Source organism: Triticum dicoccoides, chromosome 2B (genome assembly GCF_002162155.2).
Source record: "Triticum dicoccoides isolate Atlit2015 ecotype Zavitan chromosome 2B, WEW_v2.0, whole genome shotgun sequence".
Taxonomy (NCBI): domain Eukaryota; kingdom Viridiplantae; phylum Streptophyta; class Magnoliopsida; order Poales; family Poaceae; genus Triticum; species Triticum dicoccoides.
Window position 1 is genome coordinate 779330054 of NC_041383.1, and position 24238 is coordinate 779354291.

General features: G+C 49.4%; 2 protein-coding genes across 3 annotated transcripts; one reads left to right on the plus strand and one right to left on the minus strand.

Moving 5' to 3' along the window:
* Positions 1-7665: 7665 nt before the first annotated feature.
* LOC119361393 (F-box/kelch-repeat protein At5g15710-like) lies at positions 7666-9205 on the plus strand (the record flags this gene model as incomplete). Its single annotated transcript, XM_037626622.1, has 1 exon — positions 7666-9205. A coding segment is annotated over one exon (1182 nt), but the record flags the coding sequence as incomplete, so codon positions are not given.
* Positions 9206-13433: 4228 nt separating this feature from the next.
* On the minus strand, positions 13434-16240 carry LOC119366249 (phosphatidylinositol 4-kinase gamma 6-like). Of its 2 annotated transcripts, none has more exons than XM_037631943.1 (2): positions 16049-16240; positions 13434-15850 (listed from the first exon to the last, which is right to left on the minus strand). In XM_037631943.1, exon 2 carries the CDS (start codon positions 15747-15749, stop codon positions 13842-13844), a length of 1908 nt encoding a protein of 635 aa, XP_037487840.1. In that variant the 5' UTR covers positions 15750-15850; positions 16049-16240; the 3' UTR covers positions 13434-13841. The 2 variants fall into 2 exon arrangements, with proteins under 2 accessions (XP_037487840.1, XP_037487841.1); XM_037631944.1 differs by having other exon boundaries at positions 15998-16240.
* Between the last annotated feature and the right edge of the window lie 7998 nt (positions 16241-24238).

Consider the following 24238-nt stretch of genomic DNA (forward strand, 5'->3'; position numbering starts at 1 on the left):
CTTTTTTTTTTTTTTTGAGGGTTTGGCCTTTTTTCTGGTTTCGTGTGTTCCCGTGCGCCCTCAATCTCGAGGTGACAAATCTCAGGAAACACTTCAAAAAAGTTGTGCATCTCGGCTTCAAATGTGGGCCGACAAAAGTGTTTCCTTCCCGTGCCACTTCAAACGGCCTTGTTCGGCAGAATTGACAAAAATGACATGAAGGCGTAAGGGGAATTTCCTAACGGACGCTCCTTGCGTCAACTTGTCGCTGCTTCGCACAGAGGCGTGCGACCAAGCGATCAACATGGGCCGGCCCACTACGAGATAACTAACGCGCTACAGTGTCCGGTTTTGGGAACCTTCTAGAAGGTTCTTGAACCGGGTTTTCACTGGTTTTTCAGTTTCTTTTTTTCTTTTTCTTTCCCTGCTTTTTCTGTTTCTCTTATTTCCTTTTAGATTGCTTTTTCTTCTCTTTTTATTTCCTTTTTGTTCTTCAGAATTTCAAATTCTTTTCTAAAACTCAAAAATTGTTCAGAATTTTAATAAATGTACCTCGTTAGTGGTTTTTGTTCACAAATTCAAAAAATGTTTTTATTTTATAAAAAAATTTACATTTCAGAAAAATACATATAAGTTCAAAAAAAATCATGTTTTTAAATTTTGTTTGGCAGTTTCAAAAAATCTTCCCATTTCAAAATTTGTTCACCAATTTGAAAAAAAATTCATATTTTCAAATTATGTTGGAGTTTTAACAAATGTTTTCATTTAAAAAATTGTTCATAAATTCCAAAAATGTTCATGTTTCAAAAAAATTTCAGGAGTTATAAAAAATGTGCGCAAATTTAAAAATTGTTCATGTTTTCAAGTTTTGTTCAGGAGTTTCAAAAAATGTTCCCACTTTTCAAAAATGTTTGTGTATCCAAAAATTGTTTTGGAATTTAAAAAATGTTCGGATTTTCCAAATAAAAGTTCACATTTTCTATTTTGGGGGGATTTTAAAAAATGTTCCCGTTTTCAAAAATTGTTCACAACTTTAAAAAATGTGCACATTTTCTTTTTTTCAGGAGGTTCGAAATTGTTCAATTTCAATTTTTTGTTCATAATTTTCAAAAACCTGTTTGGGCAGTTGAAAACATATTCCTGTTTCTGAAAATTGTTCAGAAATTTCAAAAATGTACACGTTTTCATTTTTTCAGGAGTTTTGAAATTTTTTACTTTCAGTTTTTTGTTCACCAATTTTGAAAACATGTTCTTGGTTTCACATTTTTCAAAATATGTTCGTGTTTTCAAATTTTGCATAGGAATTTCAAAAAATGTTCCTGTTTCAAAAAAAATGTTCCTTTTTTAAAAATATTTCAGTTTTAAAATTTTATTCGGAAATTCGCAATTTGTTTGTGTTCATAGACCCGTTCGTTTTTTTCAATAAAAACTGATTTTGAAATTCAAGATATTACGTGGATCTGCGCTGCCTATTGGTTCTTTAAGCTTGGCACTGCTATATAATCAATGAAGAATGCTAGTTCAACTGGTAGAACGACGTCAGGTATAGCCTGAGGTCTTGGTTTCGAATTCCCGCGCCTGTTTGCCGCAGCAAGCGGCGAATAGGAGCTCCCAGCGTAAGGCCAACTCCACCGCGTGACCCCAAACGGACGTCCGTTTTGTCCGGATTCTATCCGTTTGGGTAGCGATTTGGGGTCGTGTCCGGGTCTGTCGTGGGATGCGGTGGCCGTGCGCCCAGCGCGCGGCCGCATCCATTTTGCCCCATCCTGTCCGCGTCTAGTTTTCAAATGCCAAGCCCTAGTTCAGGCCAGCGGCCCCGGTTCATCACGCCGGCAACAGAGCCAGCGGCCTACACGTCCATCGCCGGCATCAGCCAGCCTCCAGAATGAATAGTTCTCCTCGCCGGCAACACAGCCGGCCTCCAAAATGAATGGTTTCTCGCCGGCACACTACCAGCGGCCCGACGGGCGGGCGGGCGACACCCATGCCAGCCTCAAAAAGAACGGCCACGCCGATCGGATGACCTAGTTCAGGCCTTCGGCGTCGAGCATCTCCTTCTGCCTGGCCTCGAACTAGGCCCTCGTCTTGTCGCTCATCTTCGACAAGTCCGCGCTCATGATCGCAAGGGCCACCTCCTTCGCTTTGGTGGCGGCATTGGTGGCCTCGATGTCGAGCTGCCTCTGCCTGGCCTTGACGTTGTCAGCCTCGATGTCGAGCTGCCTTTGCCGGGCCGCCTCCTCCATGTCGAGCTGCCTTTGCCGGGCTGCCTCCATGTCGATCTTCATCACCTTCGACATAGATGTCATCGTCTTGATGCCACGAGTCACCATGGTCGTAGTCAGCATGGTCGTGCCCACCTTCATCGGGGACGTACTCGGCGCGGCCATCCTGACTTTGGGTCTCATCGGGGTCGTAGGCACGACCATGCCCACCGTCGAAGATCATGTCCTCCATGTAGCGGTTGTAGAAGGGGTCGTCGACCGCTGGCGTTGGGGTTGGCATTTCATCAAACAAGACGCGGGGGGCCGGCATGGTGCCCGTGAACGGTTCCCGTGCCTGCTTTCTTAGCATCTCAACGGACGGCCGCCCGCCGCTGCTGGACCCAGGCGTGACGTTGAGGTCGATGATGGCCGCGGGGCGCGGTGTGGACGGCGCGAACGCGCCCACGTCCGGCGACCCCGAGAAACGGGTCTGGCCGTCGTGCCTTGGTGGAGGGAAGCAGGGCGACATGGGCGCGGTGCGCGATGTCGGTGACTGGCAGTGCATAGGCCGGGCGACCGACGAGCCTGTGCTTGTCGGGCCGACGGCCGCTGCAGGGAACCCGGCAGGACGGCCCATGCCAAGCATGAGGATGGCGTGCGCTTTGTTGACGAGGTCCTCCTTCTCGTCGGCAGTGGCCTTGCGCTGCGCGGCCTCCAGCTCCTCGCGCTGGGCGGCGAACTTGGCCGCGGCGGCATTGACCTTGACGACCGCTCTCCGTTCCCTCCTCTTCGCCGATCCCGCGTCCAACTTGGCAATCTCCTCCGGCGTGCACTCCGACCGCGGCTTCCTTGTCGCCTTCTTCTTCACCTTTGCGGGCGGGTCGACGGCCAGGCCACTGGAACCCAGCGGGGCATCGGCCATGGACGGGGGAGAGAGGGGGCGGCGGGAGGGACGTGGGAGGGTTTGGGGCAAATGGCGCCAAATGGGCGTGGGGGGTGGTTTCTCCCACCGATGGCCGGGCTAGGGGAGGACGAGCGCGCGCGTCCCACCTGTCCGCGCGCTGTCCGTTTCACCCCAAACCGAGCGCAAGTTTGGGCCGGGGATGGGTCGAAAACGGACCGAATCCGGACATTTGTTCGTTTGAGGCCGCGCGCTGGGCCGCCTCTTTTGTCCCTTTTACCCCAAACGGACGGGGGCGGACAGGATAGGGTCGCGTGGTGGAGTTGGCCTAAGAGCAACTCCAGCACGCCCAACCATTTGCGTGTATGCTTGGATCGAAACAGACACAAAGTCAATCCAACATGTTGATCCAAGCGGGCGCGCATCCGCATTTTGTCCGCCGCACATCCATTCCAGGCCCATATTTGAATTTGGACCTTGTTTGCGCCTGCGCGGGCACGAAACGGACGCGCGCGACGCCTGCCAACTCCTCCCACCGACTCGTCAGTTGGTGGCACGTTGGCCATTCCATCTTCCTCCCATCGACAATCAACACACTCGACCGTCCCACCCAGTCGTCGTCGCTTGTCCAATTCTGGTGCCCAGGCCAGCCATTCGCATGCACATACCTCCCCCGCAGCACGCCACCACCGCCTAGCCGCACCGTCGCCGCGGCTTCCCCAACGTCACCGCCAACACCACCTCGACCCCCTTTAACAGTATGGTGTTTCCTATGACTCAAGAAAGAGAAAAACAAAACTATGAAAATGAAGTCTTCAAGCTTCATATTCCTCGCATGAATATCAAGTCTTCACGGTAACACCAATTTCTTCACTTTCAAAGTCTTCATGAAAGTCTTCAAAAATACCAAAATCTTCAGTCGAAGATATTCATTTTTAGGGGTCAACTTTCCCTGTAAATATCAAACTCCTCATAGACTTATAGACCTGTGTACACTCACAAACGCATTAGTCCCTTAACCTATAAGTCTTCAATACACCAAAATCACTAAGGGGCACTAGATGCACTTACAGCCCTACCGACTGGTTGGTGGCTGTTTACTGTAGCCGTATCCCCAGTGACGGGAGCTTGGTCATCTTAGCGTGGCTACAGTCCCACCACCTGGTGGGAGGACACTGTAGCCACTCCTGGTCCTATCAGCTTTAATGGCATGCTTGCCTCGGGGGCAAGGGACGGCCGCCTGCTGGAGGTCGGCCCCTCTCTGATCCGCCTGGTCGACCTTTCGCCGTCTTCCTTGGGGTCACTGTCTGATAGGGCTCGCCTCTGGCGGGCCGTACGGACAGGCCGTCGTGGGGAACAGGGCTCCGCCTGCTAGCAGCGATGTCAAGGTAGATACGGCACAGTGCTCTGTCGTGCGGAGATCTCCGTCTGTACGGAGCACTGTAGCCACGCCCCGCCTCGAGCGTGGGAGGCGACGTGCTTCACTGTAGCCATACTTCGTCTTGTACTCTTGATGGGAGCTCGGCCACCCCGTAGTCGTGAAGTAGTCGCCTGCCTGTAGCCGCCCTCTCTGGAGGGCGGCCTCCAGGAGCCGGTCACTCGGAGCATCGTGGTCTTGGGTCACCCGCCCTCTGGCAGTCGGCCGCCGAGCCAGCCGGCCTCAGAGGGCGGAGTTTTGGCTTGGGGCCCAGCTAGGCGGAGCTGGCCCAAAGTCTTGATAAATCTTGGCCTCGGGTGAGCCTACCCGTGGCCCATTACTCCGACACAAGAGACTCTATGTTATTTGGTTGCGGGGTTGTTTGAGAGAGACCATCTTCATCCAACGCCTCCCACGGATTGATAAACCTTAGGTCATCCACTTGAGGGAAATTTGCTACTGTCCTACACACCTCTACACTTGGAGGCCCAACAACGTCTACAAGAAGAAGGTTGCGTAGTAGACATCAATCAACCGATCAAGTACCGAACGTATGACACCTTCGAGTTCTGCACACGTTCAGCTCAATGACGTCCCTCGAACTCTTGATCCAGTAGAGGTACGAAGGAGTCGATGAGTTCCGTCAGCATGATGGCGTGATGACGATGATGGTGATGTGATCCGCGCAGGGCTTCGCCTAAGCACTACGACAATATGACCGGAGGAGTAAACGATGGAGGAGGCACCGCACACGGCTAAGAAACAACTGTTGTGCTTTGGGGTGCCCCCCTGCCCCCTATATAAAGGAGGAAGGGAAGGAGGCCGGCCCTAGGGGGCGCACCAAGTGGGGGGAGTCCAACTAGGACTCCCAGTCCTAGTCGGCCCCCACTTTCCTTTCCAACGGAGGGGAAAAGAGGGAAGTGGAGGGAGAGAGAGGGAGAAGGAAAGGGGGGCCGCGCCCCCTCCTCCTTGTCATTCGGGCTCCCATGGGGGGCACCTCCTGTGGCCTACCTCCTCCTCTCCCCTATAGCCCAATAGGGCCCATTACTTCCCCAGGGGGTTCCGGTAACCCCTCAGAAACACTCCGGAACCATTCCGATGTCCGAATATAACCTTCCAATATATCAATCTTTACCTCTCGACCATTTCGAGACTCCTCGTCATGTCCGTGATTTCATCCGGGACTCCGAACAACCTTCGGTCACCAAAACACATAACTCATATAATACATATCGTCATCGGACGTTAAGCGTGCGGACCCTACGGGCTCAAGAACTATGTAGACATGACCGAGACACCTCTCCGGTCAATAACCAATAGCGGAATCTGGATGCTCATATTGGTTCCCACATATTCTACGAAGATCTTTATCGGTCGAACCGCAATGTCAACATACGTTATTCCCTTTGTCATCGGTATGTTACTTGTCCGAGATTCGATCGTCGGTATCTTCATACCCAATTCAATCTCGTTACCGACAAGTCTCTTTACTCGTTCCATAATGCATCATCCCACAACTAACTCATTAGTCACATTGCTTGCAAGGCTTCATATGATGTGCATTACCGAGAGGGCCCAGAGATACCTCTCCGATACTCGAAGTGACAAATACTAATCTCAATCTATGCCAACCCAACAAACACCTTCGGAGATACCTGTAGAGCATCTTTATAATTACCCAATTACGTTGTGATGTTTGATAGCACACAAGGTATTCCTTCGGTGTCAGGGAGTTGCATAATCTCATAGTCGGAGGAATATGTATTTGACATGAAGAAAGCAGTAGCAATGAAACTTAACGATCGTTTATGCTATGCTAACAGATGTGTCTTGTCCGTCACATCATTCTCCTAATGATGTGACCCCGTTTATCAAATGACAACACATGTCCATGGCTAGGAAACTTAACCATCTTTGATCAACGAGCTAGTCAAGTAGAGGCATACTAGGGACACAGTGTTTTGTCTATGTATCCACACATGTATCAAGTTTTCGATTAATACAATTCTAGCATGAATAATAAGCATTTATCATGATATAAGGAAATATAAAATAACAACTTTATTATTGCCTCTAGGGCATATTTCCTTCACTTAGTAGGCAGCTGCCACTGTTCCAGGGCTCGATCCCGGGGCACACTCCGACTTGGATGTTTCAAGGTGAAAATGTTGTGCCTCGGCATGGAGGAGCGGCAATGTTTGCATAGTTCACCGAATTTCATCATTAAATGCATAATTGGGAAACTCACATTCAACTGCAAAATGATTTGGTTGAGTATAAGTGGGCTCACGTTGGCAACCAATAGATGTATCCACTATCTTTTTCTAAATACATTTGAGACAATTTAATTTTTTTGGCTTGTAAACTATGATATATTTATTTGGTTGTGAAACTATAAAATGTCTGTATTTTGTTTGAATTATGCAAACTAGGGTCAAATTTTCATATGCTTGAAAAAAAACATGGCAGGCCGCGCGTTGGGTGCACGACCGACCCAAACGCAAAAAGGGGCGGACGACGAGCGGGCAGCCAGCCCAAATAAACAAAAAGCGAACAAAACGCGAGTTCGTTTGGGTGGCGCGTTGAGTTGCTCTAACAAATTCAAAGAATGAATTGTCCGCGAAACTATTTCACCCAACTAATCATTTTGTGTAGCGTTTGAAGCATGGGTGCTATACTAGTTGGAATGGACTACTTTCAGTTCTTTTTTAATGGATGGAAACAAATTTGAGAAGTTAAATTTAAGAGTTTGGCGCAATAGGCAGAGGAGTGACCACATAGGGCGCTGGACCCGGCTGCATCGAGCGTGTGCATGCGCGTCGGGCACGCGAGCCATGGAGCGTGGTTCGCCCAGCCCAGCCGACGGCGACCAACCACCCCCGTTCCGTTCCGTTCCGTTCCGAACGCGCCGAAAACGTAACGGAACCCGCTCCGTTCCGTCACCCCCGGCGTCGTGCTCCCCCGTTCCGCAGCTGGTGGGGCCCGCCGGCCCGCCGACTCCGTCCAAAAAGAGAGAGAGGGCGCAGCGACCCCAGCGGAATTCGAGATTTCTTCCCCCACCCCCAACCCCGGCCGGATCCCCGCCCCCTCCGATCCCGGCGATGGACGTCAACATGCGGGAGCTGGCGGCGCGGCTGACGGCGGCGGCGTCGGCGGGGGCGCGCGCGGCCGCCGCCGCCGCGCGCCCCACCAGCCCGTCGCGCCCCCGCACCCGGCCGCGCGGCCTCGACGAGGAGACCTGCGCCGCGACGCCCGCCCCCTCCGCCGCGGCCGCGCCGCCCGCCGACGTGCCCATGGACGCCGACGTCTGGGCGGCGCTCCCGGACGACCTGCTCCTCGAGGTGCTGGCCCGGGTGCCGCCCTTCCTCCTCCCGCGCCTCCGCGCCGTCTCCCGCCGCTGGGCCGCCGCGGTCCCGCGCGGCCCGGCCTTCCTCGCCGCGCACGCCGCCGCGCCCTCCCACGGGCCCTGCGTGCTCGCCTTCGCGCGGGGCTCCGCGGCCCCCGCCCACTGCGCCGCGCTCAGCCTGCCCCTCCGCGCGCGCTACCGGCTGCCCCTCGCCTTCCTCCCCGCCTGGGACCTCTGGCTCGTCGGCTCCTCGGGCGGCCTCGTCTGCTTCTCCGGCTTCGACGCCTCCTCCGTCTTCCGCACCCTCGTCTGCAACCCGCTCACGCAGGCCTGGCGGCTGCTCCCGGAGATGCATCACAACCAGCAGCGCCAGCTCGTGCTCGCCGTCGACCGGAAGCTCCGCTCCTTCAAGGTCATCGCCACCAGCGATGTCTACGGGGAGACGCTCCCCACCGAGGTCTATGACTCCAAGGTCGACAGATGGTCCGTGCACCAGATGATGCCCGCCGAGAACCTCTGCTCCTCCAAGATGGCCTTCTGCGACTCCCGGCTGTACCTGGAGACGCTCTCGCCGCTCGGGCTGATGATGTATAGAGTCGATGCGGGCAAATGGGAGCATATACCAGCGAAATTCCCCCGGTCGCTGCTCGATGGGTATCTCGTCGCCGGAGCTCGCAAAAGGCTCTTCTTAGTGGGGAGGATCGGGCTTTACAGCACGCTGCAGAGTATGAGGATCTGGGAGCTGGATCATGGCAGAACTGTCTGGGTGGAAATCAGCAGGATGCCGCCCAAGTACTTCAGGGCTCTGTTAAGGTTGTCTGCTGAGAGATTTGAGTGCTTTGGGCAGGACAACCTCATCTGTTTCACGTCGTGGAATCAGGGCAGAGGTCTCCTTTACGACGTGGACAAGAAGGCTTGGTCGTGGATTGCTGGATGCGCAAGCCAATTGTGCAATACCCAGTTCTGCTTTTATGAGCCAAGATTCGACACATCGATCTATTGATGGTTGAGCTGCATTGCGAAGATTTCAGCTCAGATGCTTTTAGGTTTGGAGTTCGGCATCCAGATGCCTGTTTGATGTTCTGTTGGATCATTCCTGTTAGCTGTATCAATTGTCAAGTGCTAGGTGAATAGTGTCTACTTTGAGCCAATAATTTAGAACATTTCTAGTACTTGACTTGAGCCACCAATTTTCTCAAGTCATGCCATCGGAGATCCTTCACTACTCCAGCAATTAGAAGTATCGTTACAAATACAATTGGAGGTCCGCCTGTTCCCATTACCATTTTTTTAGCAAACAGTGACTTGTAAGTGGTTCCATTTCCATATTTGAAATGAAAAGGATCTCGTGCTGTTTTATTCGGATAGTTTGCATTTTATTTGGATAGTGTTTTTCAGACGCATGTTTGATATTCTATTGGATCATGCCCGTTAGCCGTATCAACTGTCCAAGTGCTAGGTGGATCGTGTCTTCTTTGAGCCAATAATTTAAAACATTTCTAGTACTTGACTTGAGACACCAATTTTCTCAAGTCATTCCATTGGAGATCCTTCACTACTCCAGCAGTTAGAAGTATCGCTACAAATACAATTGGAGATCTGCCTGTTACCGTTCCCATTTTTTTAGCAAACAGTGACTTGTAAATGGTTCCATTTCCATATCCGAAATGAAAAGGATCTTGTGCTGTTTCATCTGAATAGTGTTTGATTTGTATTTCCTTTTAAGTTAAAACACACGAGCTCAATCGATCTATGATGGCAATTCTCCATATGAGTGAGCATATGATACCCGAATTGTTTCATCTGAATATCAACCATATGGCATGGGTTCTTTTGATATGTCAAAAACAGCCTAATCCTTCTCAGCTTTGACATGCATACCTGTAACAGAACAAGTAACATGTTTTTTGTTTTGTGTGTATGAGTGGATGGTGCTTCCATGAATGAACAGACAGGATGACTTGATTTAAGCTCAGTTTGGTGGTTCAGTTGTTTGCCAGTGCATGAAGGCATTATAGGCAGTGTCCTTAGTTAGCTGAGCATTTAACCAGATAATCAACCGAACACTACCAAATGTTCACAACTTTTCTGCACCCACAAATCAACCTCTGAAAATGAATGTTCCACTAACATGTAAGGATTACAGCTTTGAGGTTCACTAGGATCATCGACTACAAACCCCAAGGCACATTTTCCTATTTGTTTAGCATTAATATTCCACTGACATACGGAGGTTAGCGTCCAGGTTCACTAGGATCATCTACTTCAAAGCCTGAAGCACATTTTCCAATTTGTGTAGTATTAACTGAAATTGCTTCTGCAGTTTGCTGTGCGGAACAGTATAGCACAGACATGATGCACTATTAGTTCTTGAGAAAGGAAAAAGTATACGAGTGCTGAATGCCTGCCCTGGAATCCAAGACACTTTTTTTAGAGAATCCAAGACACTTTACCCGTACTACTACTTAAGCACTATCTTAAGCTGTTACTTGCTGTGAGAGTGACATGGCCAAAGAAATGAAGATAATGTCTTCTAGGAGACAATTGTTTTTTTGGCATGACCTTTGTCAATCTTTTGTGTTATTGCTTGTACTCTGGATATTAAGTGTTCCACTTAGCGAGATGTTGAATTGAGTCCTCCTGAATAGGTAGGATGACTTCATGTAAGTTCAGTGTGGTTTCATTGTTTGTCAGTGATTCCATAAAGGCATTATAGACGGTGTCCTTAATTAGCTATGCATTTACCAACTAATCAGCCGAACACTACCGAATGTTCATAACTTTTCTGCACCCGCAAATCACCCCCCTGAAAGTGAATGTTCCACTGACATATAAAGGTTACAGCTTTTAGGTTCACTAGGATCATCTACTTCCAAGCCCAAAGCATATTTTTCCAATTTCTGTAGCATTAATATTCCACTGACATATCTTACAGCTTCCAGGTTCACTAGGATCATCTACTCCAAAGCCCAAAGCACACGATCCAATTTGTGTAGATTTAACTAAAACTGCTTCTGCACTTTGCTACGCAAAACAATATAATACAAACAGGATGCATCATCAGTTCTATGAAAATCAAGTATACCTGTACTTACTACTTGAGCAATCTGTTACTTGCTGTGAGAGTGACATGGCCAAAGAAATGGAGATAATATCCTCTAGGAGAAAAAATGTTCTTGCATGACCTTTGTCAGTCTTTTATGTTATTGATCATGTGCTAGACGATGTGTGTTCCACTTAGTGAGGTGTTGAATTGAAGGTTTTCGATAATACTGTACTAAAATACATCCATTTACTTGCTTCCTGCTTTCGGGACACCGAAATGAAGGATATTATGGAACGGAGGGAGTGGTACACAATTGCATATGGAAAGAACAACGTTATGCAAGTGCAGATCTGCTTTTCCACTTCATTTTCTGAAAAATGTAAACTGCCTGCCAGTTTGCTTTAAACTAACTTCTCAGAGTTTGGCAGGGAGCTCCCAAACACTATTTTAAAGCTGGTGACAGTGTGTGGACGAGATTGTTATTAGTCCAATGCTGCATATGTGCTGGAACATATTCTAGAATTGTTTTAGGTTATCATTTTCCTTATTTTAGGAAGCAACACAATCTCCTGATTTTCTCCGCTATTTTATATCTGGAAAGTTTTTGACAGCAGTCAAGTTGTTGATTGACAAACAGAGTTGCTAGTCATACCGTTATGCAAATTGACACTGGTTAACGGTTGGTTGATAATGATATATCTTGAACAGGTCTTCCGTCATGATTGCACGACCGCAGATATTCAATTTGTTGCAAGATCTACTTTGTGTTCCCTCTATTTTGCTTTGATTGCAGCTTCTCAAGAATGAGCAGTATCCATGGTCAACAACCAGGTCATCATTTGCTTATGTTACTGGTTAAAACATTCTTGTTAGCCTGAGCATACGTTGTTAATCAGTAACTGGCTTCATACAGTATGAACAATTATTAATGATATCATGATACTGTATACTGTTGGCAATGGCATCCATGACTATCTGCTGCAGATTATCTCTGCTCTTAATCCTCTATCTATCAATCATACGATTTGAATTTGCCACTGCACCTGACTATTTTTTCTGTCACAATAGAAGAAATCTGATTATTTTTCTTGTCACACCAAAAGAACTCTTGCTATTTTTCTTGTCACAACTGGAGCAATCCAAGGTATATCTCCCTCTAGCAGACATGGATGGCTTCTTCAGAACAAGGAGTACTGTACAGTCCAGTCTTGGCAACTGAAATTAGCTTGGGTGTTGCTGTCAGCCTTATTATTATTTCCAACAGAAGGCATAATGCAACTGTGGCTAAGATAGTTTGTTCCCTGTCTGCGCAATTATGCAAGGTAACTGTGGTGTGAATGGAGGCCATTTCTTACTTACATTCTTCCACTAATCTTTGCGAGTTGACAATTAACTCGTCTACCCCAAATACAGCATTTCAATCTTGTCAGATTTGGATCATCAAGAAATTTGCATACTAGAAGTTCAGAACCATCACAAGGCAAGCTTTTATCCAAGATGTCCAACACCAGGTAAGCATTTGACATCAGAGGTGCATATTTACACTGCTCACAACACAACACAACACAAAGAATGTTCAGCAGCAGCCAACGAATAGCACTCTTAGTGTCTAGGGCAATATACACAAGCTGGCAAGCATATACCTGGTTTAGGCTATCATTTTCCTTATTTTAGGAAACAGCACACTCTTCTGCTCTTCCCAGCTACTCCCTCAGTTCCGATTTACTCGTCGTGGTTTTAGTTCAAATTTGAACTAAAACCACGACGAGTAAATCGGAACGGAGGGAGTATTTTATAGCAGGAAGTTTTTGACACGAGCCAATATGTTGATTGACAAATAGAGTTGCTAAGTTATACTGCTATGCATGTTGGCACCATGCTTGAGGGCTGGTTGATAGTGCTATGTCTGTAACAGGTCAGCCATCATGATTGCACGACTGCTGATATTCAATTCGTTGCAAGATCTACTTTATGTTTTCCCTCTTATTTGCTGATTTCAACTTATCAAGAATGAGCAGTATCCATGGTCAACAGCCAGGTGATTGTTTGTTTAATTTATTTGTTGGTGATTGTTTGTTTATTTTACTGGTTATAAAGCATTCTTGCTAGCCTATATGTTGTTAATCAGTAACTGGCTTCAGAACTGGTTATGTCAAATGCTCAAATTAATCTTGGTCCAGATAGTATGAACAACTATTAGTGGTATCATTATATTAGGGGCATCCATAGCTATCTGCTTCAGGTTACCTATCTCTGTTCTTAATTTTCTATCTTATCCATCAAAAGGGAGTACTGTACAGTCCGGCCTTGGCAACTGAAATTAGCTTGGGTGCTGCTGTCAGCCTTATTATTGCCAACCGAAGGCATAATGCACCTGTGATTAAGATAGGCTGCTCCCTGTCTGCAATTATGCAAGGCAACAGCGGTAAGAAAAAGAGCTCATTTCTTATTTCTTTCATTTTTCAACTGATCTTTGCGAGTTGACAAACAACTTGCCAATTCCAAAGACAACACCAGGTCATTTGAACAAGAAGAAATTTGGATATCAGAACCATCACAAGACGAGCTTTCATCCAAGATGTTCAACACCAGGTAAGCATTTTACATCAGAGTTTCATATTTACACTGCTCACAGCACAACACAAAGAATGTTCAGCAACAGCCGATGAATAGCACTCTTGGTGTGTAGCATCTAACACAATATACACAAGCTGCCAAGCATTTATTATGCAAAACTCGGTTTTAATTTTAACATAACTAGTAAACGTGCGTTCGCGGTTCTTCCACACCCATCACCAGCCTTTGGTCTCGTCTACCTGATGAACATAACTTGAGGCAGTTACACTGCAACATCGGCCGAAGCAGTAGTAGATATGATCTTTGTTGCACTAGCTCCAAAAGCAACACAGGCAACAGTACATTATTTCTTCTCTGCTGCTCTATGGACCTAGTCAAAATTTGCAGGAGGTGCCCAGCCGTTGCTTCATCCGCTGCCCCGCCGCCGCCTTGCATTCCTCCAGCGCTTCCTTCAGCAGCTCCTGGAACTTCTCGACGAAGACGTGCCACTCCTCTGCGCTCATGTCCGACAGCCTGACGAAGCACAGGCTCGATGGGAGCTGCTCGTCTGCGCTCCTGTTCGGGGCATGCATGCTGCTGTTTGAACTAGTTTTTGAACTGGTGGTTCTGTGAAGACTGGGCGTGCTGAACTCAGCAGATGAGAACCGATCGGATGAATGCATGGAAGGCTCCTTTCGATCTTCTTCGTCATCACCGTCCTCGTTCATGCTCTCCACGAGCTTTGTCAGAGGGTTTCTGAAGCTGCCCTTCAAGCCTGAGCAAATGAATCTTGGCGATCGAATCACATCACTGTACCCTCCTAACACATCCATTGAGAACTGGAAATCCATGTCCTCTCCTTGTTCAACACTAGGGGAGAAGGGTTCCCATTCGTCTACTTTCCTCCTGGCTTCCATGCACACAACCTCCAGTTTGCTGGGTTCCTCCTCCATTCCTCTGAATTCCCTGGTCATCATCTCACCTATCTCTGCCAAGCAAAGCCCGAAAGCAGCGGCCTCCTTGAGGAAGATTGTGCATAGAATAAGCACTCGGAGGCAAGCCTCACGTATCATGGGCAGTTCTCCGCGCAGCATTGCAGCATCCCTCATCGGATCAAGTTTGCTAATGTACTCGAGCTCTTCCTCGGAGAACGGGATTGACGCCTGTGCCCAGTGTATCCACTCGAAATAAGGGTCCTCCAAGTTCTCCGGTAAGCACAGCCCATGATCAATTGGGAACAGTTCTGTTTGGCAACCAAAGCGGCCGGTTCCTCCATCAAGCTTCCTCACCAGGACATTGCCACCATGCCTGTCAGTGTTGAAAATCCTGATGTCTAATATGCCGATCCTGTGAACAGCTGCAACCGGGAAGCTCGAAGTGCCGTGGTCACTGGCATCGAAGTCATGAGCGATGAACTGCTGAAATGAAGCAATCTTACTGGTGACCTGCGGCTTATGGTCATGAGCCGGAGTGCCGCCGTTCATCGGACGATTGATATTGAAAACCGAGTGTGTTATCTTCACCAGAGCCGTTGCAGGAACATTTGCGAAGTTTTCATGATCCAACAGGTACGCCGCGACCTCCCTGAACCCTGTCTCCCCTACCCGGACAGACTTCTTCAGTCCCGGCTGGCCAAGCGCTCTCCCGGTGAACCCCTTCGGGTTGTTCGGGGCAAACGGCTCCTCATCTGTCGGCTTGACAATGGCGACTCTGTCGCCCTCATCATTCCGGAAGTAGTAGGAGCCGCCAAGGCCACTGTCGATGGGGACCGGATCCAGCCCGCCCATTATGCCGGCGGCCACGTCGTCGACGAGGCGCCTCACGCTGCCGCTCGACGACCCGAGTATCTCAACCAGGCCGCCGCAGTCCTTCTGCTCGAAGTCCTCGGAGACGGGGCAGAGGCACGGGGTGGAGCAGCTGCGGTGGATGCTGTTGCGGGTGAGCAGCAGCGGCGAGTCGTGGCGGACGGAGGAGAGGTCGTTCTCCAGGACGCGGTCGCCGAAGGTGAGCGAGGTGCCGCCGGTGGGCACGTTGAGGGCGAGCTGCAGCCGGCGCTTGACGGTGTGCGCGTTGTCGCCGCGGTCCAGGTCCATGCCCAGCACGCACCCGGACTCCGTCTGCACGAACACCCGCCGCCTCCCCGCCGGAGGCGGCGAAGGCGAGGGCGACGGCCGCGGCGCCTGGTGGTGGTGGTGCTGCCTGGCCGCCGCGGCCTCATCCCGGCGCGCCCCGGCGCCGAAGAGGCGCCGGAGGAGCAGCGCGGGCACCTGGCTCTTGAGCGTGCCCTCCAGGTTGGGGGACATGGCGGCCGCGGCCGCTCCCTTTCCTCCTCCGCTTGCCGCGCGCGGACGCCGTCAGGGAGAGCAGGGGAAGGCGCGCTCTCGTTGCTATCATCGGATCACGCCTGCCGGCCAACAACAACCAAAAAAACAGAATTTTACACTCCAATCTATGCACCAAACACCTCACAATCGCGTACACTGAATCTCGCCACGAACTAAGCATCAACCGGACTGAATTAATGAAAAAAGAGAGCAATAAGTGGACGAACTCAGATGCGGCGAAGGAGAGGGCGGGAAGTGATTGTCCGCCGAGGTCTCACCATGGAGGAGGGGGCGAGGCGCTGGAGGACGGTGGGGGGATCGGCCGGCGGCGAGGGCGCCGGCCGGGGCGGCGAGGTAGCAGGCTAGCGGCGGAGCAGATCCGCGGTCGTGGTCATGCCGTCCCTCCCTTGCTTGGCCTCTTCTTGCTACTGCGCCCGCATCATCATCACCAACCCGCTGCCCGCCTTGGAGAGGGGTATTCCTCTGTGCTTTTTCTACCTAATCCGAAAAAAGTGATAAGAATTGAATCTTGCCACATAACACCTTGACATACATAATATTCGCACCTGGAACCGCCATACAAAGAGCATGTTACATTTTGCCATTTTGAACCATCCAACTTGGTAATTCCTAGATACATCCATTTGGGGACAAACTTTTCCGGACGAAGGGAGTATTGCATTACTAGTTGCAATTTGGACAAAGTATGCTGTCACTTTCAATCTATTCATCTTCAATCATGGTAGTACAACGATTCAGATCCGTAGACCACCTAGCGACGACTACCAACACTGAAGCGAGCCGAAGGCACGCCGCTGTCATCGCCCTTCCCTCGCTTGAGCCGGGCAAACCTTGTTGTAGACTTGTAGTAGACAGTTGGAAAGTCGTCGTGCTAAGGCCCCATAGAACCAACGCACCAGAACAGTAACCGCCGCGGATGAAGAGTGTAGATCCAAATGATCCAACCTGAAGACACACGAACGAAGATGAACGAAGAACAGATCCGAGCAAATCCACCAAAGACAGATCCGCCGGAGACACACCTCCACACGCCCACCGATGATGCTAGACGCATCACCGGAACGAGGGCTGGGCGGGGAGACCTTTATTCCATCTTCAGGGAGCCGTCGCGGTCTCGCCTTCCTGAGCATGACGCAAAACCAAAAGCTTGACAAAAGATCTTAAAACGGAGCCCTCCCACCGGCAAGGGCCGAGATCCACTCCGCCCCCATGGCCCTAAGGCCACCGGAGATGGGACGGACCAGCGTCGACGCCGGTGGGAGGCAAAGAATCCTAGTTTTTGGGAGGCGGCGGCTGGCTAGTTGGGAGACGACGGCTGGGTCAAGAGATCCTATATTGCGTCAAGAGATCATCTCTTAAATAAAAGAAGACAAGACTTTTCTTCTGATGTCTCTTTCCACTACCTCAACATTTTTCTATGTGACACTCCTTTTTTTAGGGAAACTCTATGTGACACTTCCAAGATAGCCCCGTAGCATCGTTCTAACTTACCTTGTACATGCCCTTAGAGCAACTCTAGCAGACCCTGCAAAATTTCGACCCGCAAAACGCGTTTGCAGTTCGACAAAAGTATCGTTTGCGAGTCGAGAACGAGCGCGGCCGATCAGAAACCATAGATGAAACTGCATAATTTGGAAAAAAAAGGATTCACGGCAGAAATTGCATCATAGTAGTTCATCACATACTACATACCCCCTTGGTCACAAAATTCTTGTCTTAGATTTATCTAGATACGGATGTATCTAACACTAAAATGTGAAAATAGATACATCCATATGTAGACAAATATAAGACAAGAATTTTGGGATGGAGGGAGTATATTACATGATCAAACACTACAAACACTAGTTCATACTACATACTACATCAGTACTAGTACTAGAGGTGGTGGGGATCTCATAGCGGCGAGCTCGCAGCTATGGACGACGCCATGGAGGATCTCAATCCTCCTCGCCGGAGCTGCAGAGATCGATGTACTTCTTCATCTGCTCCTCGCGGATGCGCCGCCACTCGTCGTCCTTCTCCTTGGCGGCGAGATTGGCCGCGATCGCCTGCTGGAACTGGAGGTCTTCGAACTCCTTGTGGAGGAGCTCCCGACGTAAGAAGATCTCGCCGCGGAGGACGAGCCCGCGGGTGTGCCGACGATCGTATTCGTCCGTCTCTCGGACGTGGAAGCTCGGCGGCGGCGAGAGGCCGCGGTTGGTCCACTTCCTCGCCATGCGCTTCCTCGCACCGTTCGACAGGACGCGCCGCTCGCGCTCGGAGTCGGTGCCGCCGCCGGATCTACTCTCGGAGCCGTGTTCGGAGCTCCACATGCGGCCCCACATGGCGGTTGGAGGCGGAAGGGGCTCGCCAGTGGCGAGAAATATGAGGAAGGGAGTGGGGAATTGTGGAGCTCGGCGGCGGCGGGAGGATGGGGTTTCGAGCCGCAAACGCACCGCGAACTCGTAGATATACTGGTCGGGGCGGGTGGTTTGCGTGCCGCGGTAGATATTTTTACGGGCCGGACGAGTATACAGGCTCTGTCCTGACCAGAAATTTGGGTCGAGTCCGCATACTTGCCGGAATTTTGCGGGTTTGCGGATTTTGCGTGGTCTCTCTGCTAGAGTTGCTCCTATAATTTGCTTTCGTTCAGAGAAGACCGGTAAATACGGACGAACCATGAGGGGCCAACCTGAAAAAAGACGATAACTGTACGGGCGTGATGACCCGCGGCCCCCCTGTACCTCGCGTGCCGCGACGCTGCACCGCGCGGGGCAACCCGTGCCCGCCACGCCTCACCGCGAGCGGACGGCGTGGGAGCGAAGGTAGAGCCGGGTCGCGGTTCCCGCCCGCCCGGCTAGCCAGCCGCGTGGAAAGGCCTGGAAGGGGCCGCGGCGGCCGTCCGATGATGAATCACCAGCCGTCCAAACGCTCGAGCACCCACGTACTGAGCGGCGAACAAATGGCGGCGATGTGGATAAGGGCCATTGGCCACAGCCGGATGGCGCGGAGGGTGGGCCCGCAGCCTCGCTGTTTACGAGACTGTCTGGCGTGGGCCGATTCCTATCCGAAAGAGAAAGCTCCTGTTAGTTTCAAAAAAAAAAAGAAAGAAGAGAAAGCTCCTGTTTCTCAAAAAAAAAAAAAGAGAGAGAGAGAAGAGAGAAAGCTCCTGCAACTTCTTCTGCTTGTTCGACTGGCGTTCGTGCTTTTCAGCTGCAGTTGGGACGAACCTGCCACCTCCTGACGGCCTCCAAGTTGCAAATCTGACGGCTCTATCCCGTGGGCACCGTTCACGGTTTAGGAGAATGAATCTCGTCTCGTCTCGTCGTCCTGTATTATTTGTCCATGCGATCTTCTTCTCTTCCTTGTCAGAGAAGCTCGTCGGGTGCTGGCAAATACCACGGGCCATCTTGTTAAAGCCGTTGGCCTTGTTTGACCTACATGGATGGATGGATGGGGGATGGCTCTCTTTGTTTTCTCGAATTCTCGCTCGCCGTCGCAATCTGCATCGTATTCTCTTAGAGCGTCTATAGTCGGTCGGATAGATCGAATCCGACCCCTCAAACGCTCCTCAAACGCCCGCGAGCGCCACTCAATGATGAAACCTCAAATCCATACAATTACATGCAGCATGAAACCTAATCTAAGCGGAGCTCGCCCGTGTCCATGTCCAGCAAGCCGGCTGCGTCTCTCGAAGTGTTGCTCCAGTCGCCGGCAAGGTAGCGTAGGACATGCATGGGACATGCACCGACTCACGGGACTCGAGACGCCGCCGGCTCTCATGCCCTAATGTTCATGGTCGGAGTCCGGAGTCTTCACACTGCCAGTCAATGTGAGGTCGGCAATGGATCCACCGTGTTCAGGGAGGCTGACAAGTCACCACTCACAACGACGCGCACGGCTGCTCCACCCGGGGTTCCAGGCCACTCGCTGAGTGTGCAGCTTGCCCGCCTTTTCTATTAAGAAATGTCGTCAAGGGCTTAGTCTAATTCTGTTTACTACAGTTTGTTCATGTCACAACAACAAAACAATACAATATGGCTGAAATAAAAATTCTTCGCTGAAAATGTTGTTTGCCTTTCTTAGTCTGCCAATGGTACTCTGATGTATGTCTTTTTTTTAAACAAGGCAAAAATTTGCCATTTCATTGATTAAGAAGAAGGTTTAGACAGGCCACAAAGTGGCCAGAAATAAGATTTACTCTCGCGACATTACAATACTCAAATGCTTGGCGCCCGCCAATGCCCAAAGCGACAACTTCTCTTTTATCTTGCTAATGACTACCGTCGTAGGTGCGGAAAACTCTAGCATTGTGCTCCGTCCAAATTTCCCAGGAGATGAGCATCATAAAGCGAAGCAAGTGCCTTGGGGGATTCAAAACAAAGATAAACGTTCCCGGTCCACCATTCCCACACCGAGCCCCTCGCTGACCATGTAGTAGTTTGAATGTGATGCATGCCAAGCCAGTGAAGAATATCGTTCCACACACGAAGGATGAAACGACATTGAAAAAGCAACTGGGCCGCAGATTTTGGACTTTGCTTGCAAAGAGGGCATAGCCTGCAGTTGGGCCACCCACGACGAGCAAGGCGATCTGATGTCCAGATTCTATCTTGAAGTACAAGCCAGGCGAAAAATTTGCACTGTGGAGGAGCCCACACCTTCCACACTGATAGGACCGTGGCTGACGCCGTTAGGCCCTTGAACTGCGCCTTGTAAGCCGAGGAAGCAGAGTACACTCCATCCTTGGTGAACTTCTAGATAATATCCTTCACGTCCTCATCCAGAGTGACCGAGTCAATCTTCTCCCAAAGTGTGGTAAACTGGTGGACATGGTCGACTGTGAGACCGTTAGAGAAGTCAATATGAGAGATTCAAGTGTTGTTTGTTAAAGCCTGTTTGACCGAGCAGTTTTTCCTTTGGGAGAGGTTGAAGATGCCAGGCGCGAGGTCACGCGGGCGCATGCCATCAAGCCAGGAGGAGTTACAGAACTTGGCCACATGCCCATTGCCAACAGAGACGGAAGTGGCGTCTGTCTTCATCAATGCATGGCGTACCCATACCAATCCACGGTCTTGCGGGCTCTTCCCACATGAACCAAATATTCAAAGAAGAAATACGAGGCTGTAAATAATCATGCATATAAGAGATCAAAGAAGACCCAAATAATATTCATGGATATAGATCTGATCATAAACTCAAAGTTCATCGGATCCCAACAAACACACCGCAAAAAGAGTTACATCAAATAGATCCCCAAGAGACCATTGTGTTGAAAATCAAGAGAGAGAGAGAGAGAGAGAGAGAGAGAGAGAGAGAGAGAGAGAGAGAGAGAGAGAAAGCCATCTAGCTACTGCCTACGGACCCGTAGGTCTATGATGAACTACTCATGCATCATCGGAGAGGCACCAATGAGGATGATGAACCCCTCCGTGATGGTGTCTAGATTGAGTCTCATGGTTTTGGAACTTGCGGCGGCTGTAATTGTATTTCGTCGACTCCCCCAGGGTTTCTGGAATATTGGGGTATTTATAGAGCAAAGAGGTGGTGCGGGAGGCCACCGAGGTAGGCACAACCCACCAGGGTGCGCCATGGGGGTTGTGCTCCCATTGGGCCTCCCACCTGATATTTTTTGGCCCATCTTGTGTCTTCTGGTCCAAAAAAATTCTCCAAAAAGTTTCGCTGCTTTTTGACTCCGTTTGGTACTAATATTCTGTGAGGTAAAAAAACAAGCAAAAAACAGCAACTGGCACTGTGCATTATGTCAATAGGTTAGTCCCAAAAAAGATATAAAGTTGCTGTAAAATGATTGTAAAACATCCAAGAATGATAATATAACAACATGAAATAATAAAAAATTGCAGATACGTAGGAGACGTATTAGAACCTTGCAGTAGCTCAGAGGTTGGAACTCGGGGCGAGGGGACGGTGATGCTGTGGTGTGTTTCTTTGGAGAGGAGCGACCTCTCTTTTATAGGCACAGGAGAAGGCGGCGAACATGGGAGGTGAAGAAAAGAGGGACACGAAGCGAACAGCCTGCAGCCGAAGAGAACTCAATTTAATAACTTATTACAACTCTGAACTTTTTTTGCGTTCAGATGCACCATTCAAAGCCACGTCATCAACTTTCAACCCTTTCTGACATATATGTCTGAAATAATCACTGAAAAATCTATTTTTAAAGTTAAGTTATTCACGAACTAGTGATTCACACAAATTTCAAATAATTCAAATTTAAACTATTCATTTTTTTCGGAAATGTTAACGCCCACACATGTGGGCGTTAGGCATCTCAGCCACACGCCTCCATCGCCGTCCAGCACTATCTACACGAATTTTGGCACGTTTGGGCTGATTTTGTTTGCCACGTAGGACAAGGCGCGTGTGTGGTGTGTGACATAGTTCGCCCACACGCCGGTTGCCTCCCCGCGGCCAGCGGTTGCCACTCGGGGGTGTGTGGTGGAACTGCTATGCGTCCGCACGCGACGCCTGTTTGTTGTTGACGTCAAACATGTCGCGCACTTCGCCCCCCTCCATCACGGTTCCATTTACTCCTCCCATCACTTACCCGCACAACACACCCCGTAGTTCAGAAGATTGGAGGAGAAAGTGAGAGGAGAAGGCGACGGCAGAGGCGGAAGAGTCGACGACATTCGCGGCCATCGGTGGGGCTCGCCGGACCAGAGCATCTTCGCCGGAGTGCCTGCAGGTTGAAGGTAATGCTCCCTCCCTCAATCGAAATCCTGCCAGCATTTCTCCCTTCCCCTCCGTGGTTGAAGCTTCGCTTGAGATTCGTCGAGATTCAGTCGGGCTCGCCATGCGCCGGCGTTCCCGCCGGCGGCGGAGACTTGCGCTTGCCGTTTTCGGTGGCATTGAGCAGTTTCGTCGCCGCCGCGGGAGCGGTCACACCGGTGTGGTTCGTTTTGTCCGGAGCCAAATGCTGGTTGTGCTTTGGAATTAGGCCGTCGTTTTTCTGTCCGATAGTTGCTCATCGCCTCGGAACGCTATTTTGCGATCAATGTAGTGAGAATTTTGTTGATGAACTTCAAGTTATGGTAGTTGCCATTGAACCCTAGATCTAGGTAGTTGTTTTCAAAGCGCAGTAGGAATGCGAACGCGGTAGTTTCAGTAACTATCTGCACCGTATGGCAAATAATTTCCTGATCGACTGTGATAGTTGCCACAAATACGTTTTCCATGTGGCAACTAATTTCACGCACATGCTATTGCTGTTGCCACGCTGCAGGCATGGTAAAATATAGTAAATATGTAGACATGGCAGTTTCAGCAACTGTGTGCAGTGAATGGCAACTAACTCCCACATCAGTTGTGGTAGTTGCCACATATATGCTTTTTCACGCGGCAAGTATTTTATGTGAAAACAGTATGTCTGTTGCCATGTTGTAGGCAGGATAATATGGCAAATTAACTGCACTACAAACCCAAATTGCGTGTGTTTGCCACGATGACATACGGCAACTGACAAAATAATATGTCATGGTAAGGTGTAGTAAATTTGTAGTCATGGTAGTTTCAGCATCTGTGTGCACTGGATGGCAACTAACTTCCACATCAGTTGTGGCAGTTGCCACATATATGCTTTTTCATGTGGCAACTATTTTCTGTGAACACTGTATGGCTGTTGCCATGTTGTAGGCAGGACAATGTGGCAAATTAACTGTATTACACACCCAAGTTGTGTGTGTTTTGCCACGCTGACTTGCGGCAACTGACAAAATAATATGGCATGGTGAAGTGTAGTAAATAGGTAGTCATGGCAAATTCACCAACCAACTATGTGCACTGGTTGGCAACTAACTTCCACATCAAATGTGTCAGTTGCCACATATATGTTTTCCATGTGGCAAGTATTTCAGTGAACATAGTATGTCTGTTGCCATGTTATAGGAAGGATATTTTTGTGACAAATTAACTGTACCACAGACCCAAATTTGTGTTTTGATATGCTGACTTGTGATATCTGAACACATTTGGCTGTGCTAAGTGCTAACCAATTTTTTAGTATGAGGTCAGTGTGTGCATTTCAATTACAGGTTGTTCAGCAGATGTTTTCAACAATATTTTTGAATTTGTGTTCCTTTTTTAAAATGTCAATTTGAATCTAGCATATTCTACCTTTCAACACATGGCAACTTGTTTTTTTAATGAGGACAGGGTGTGAGTTGCCACATTTTATGGTTTGTGCAGTGGAAGAGTTGTGCCTTTCTTTCGTAGTATCTTGTGCTAACATGGCAACTTCAACATTTTTGTTTAAAGTTCAGTACGATCTGTACATTTTTGAGATGAAGTCAATGTGTTTAATTGCCACATTTATGTCTTCGACAATCATAAGTGTGCATGTGTGCTCATACGATATTTTTTTGCCTTTACTATTTGCCATTTCAATTGAGCCCATGTGGCAAGCACATTTTTGTTATGTGGCAACTGCTTACTACATACACTTC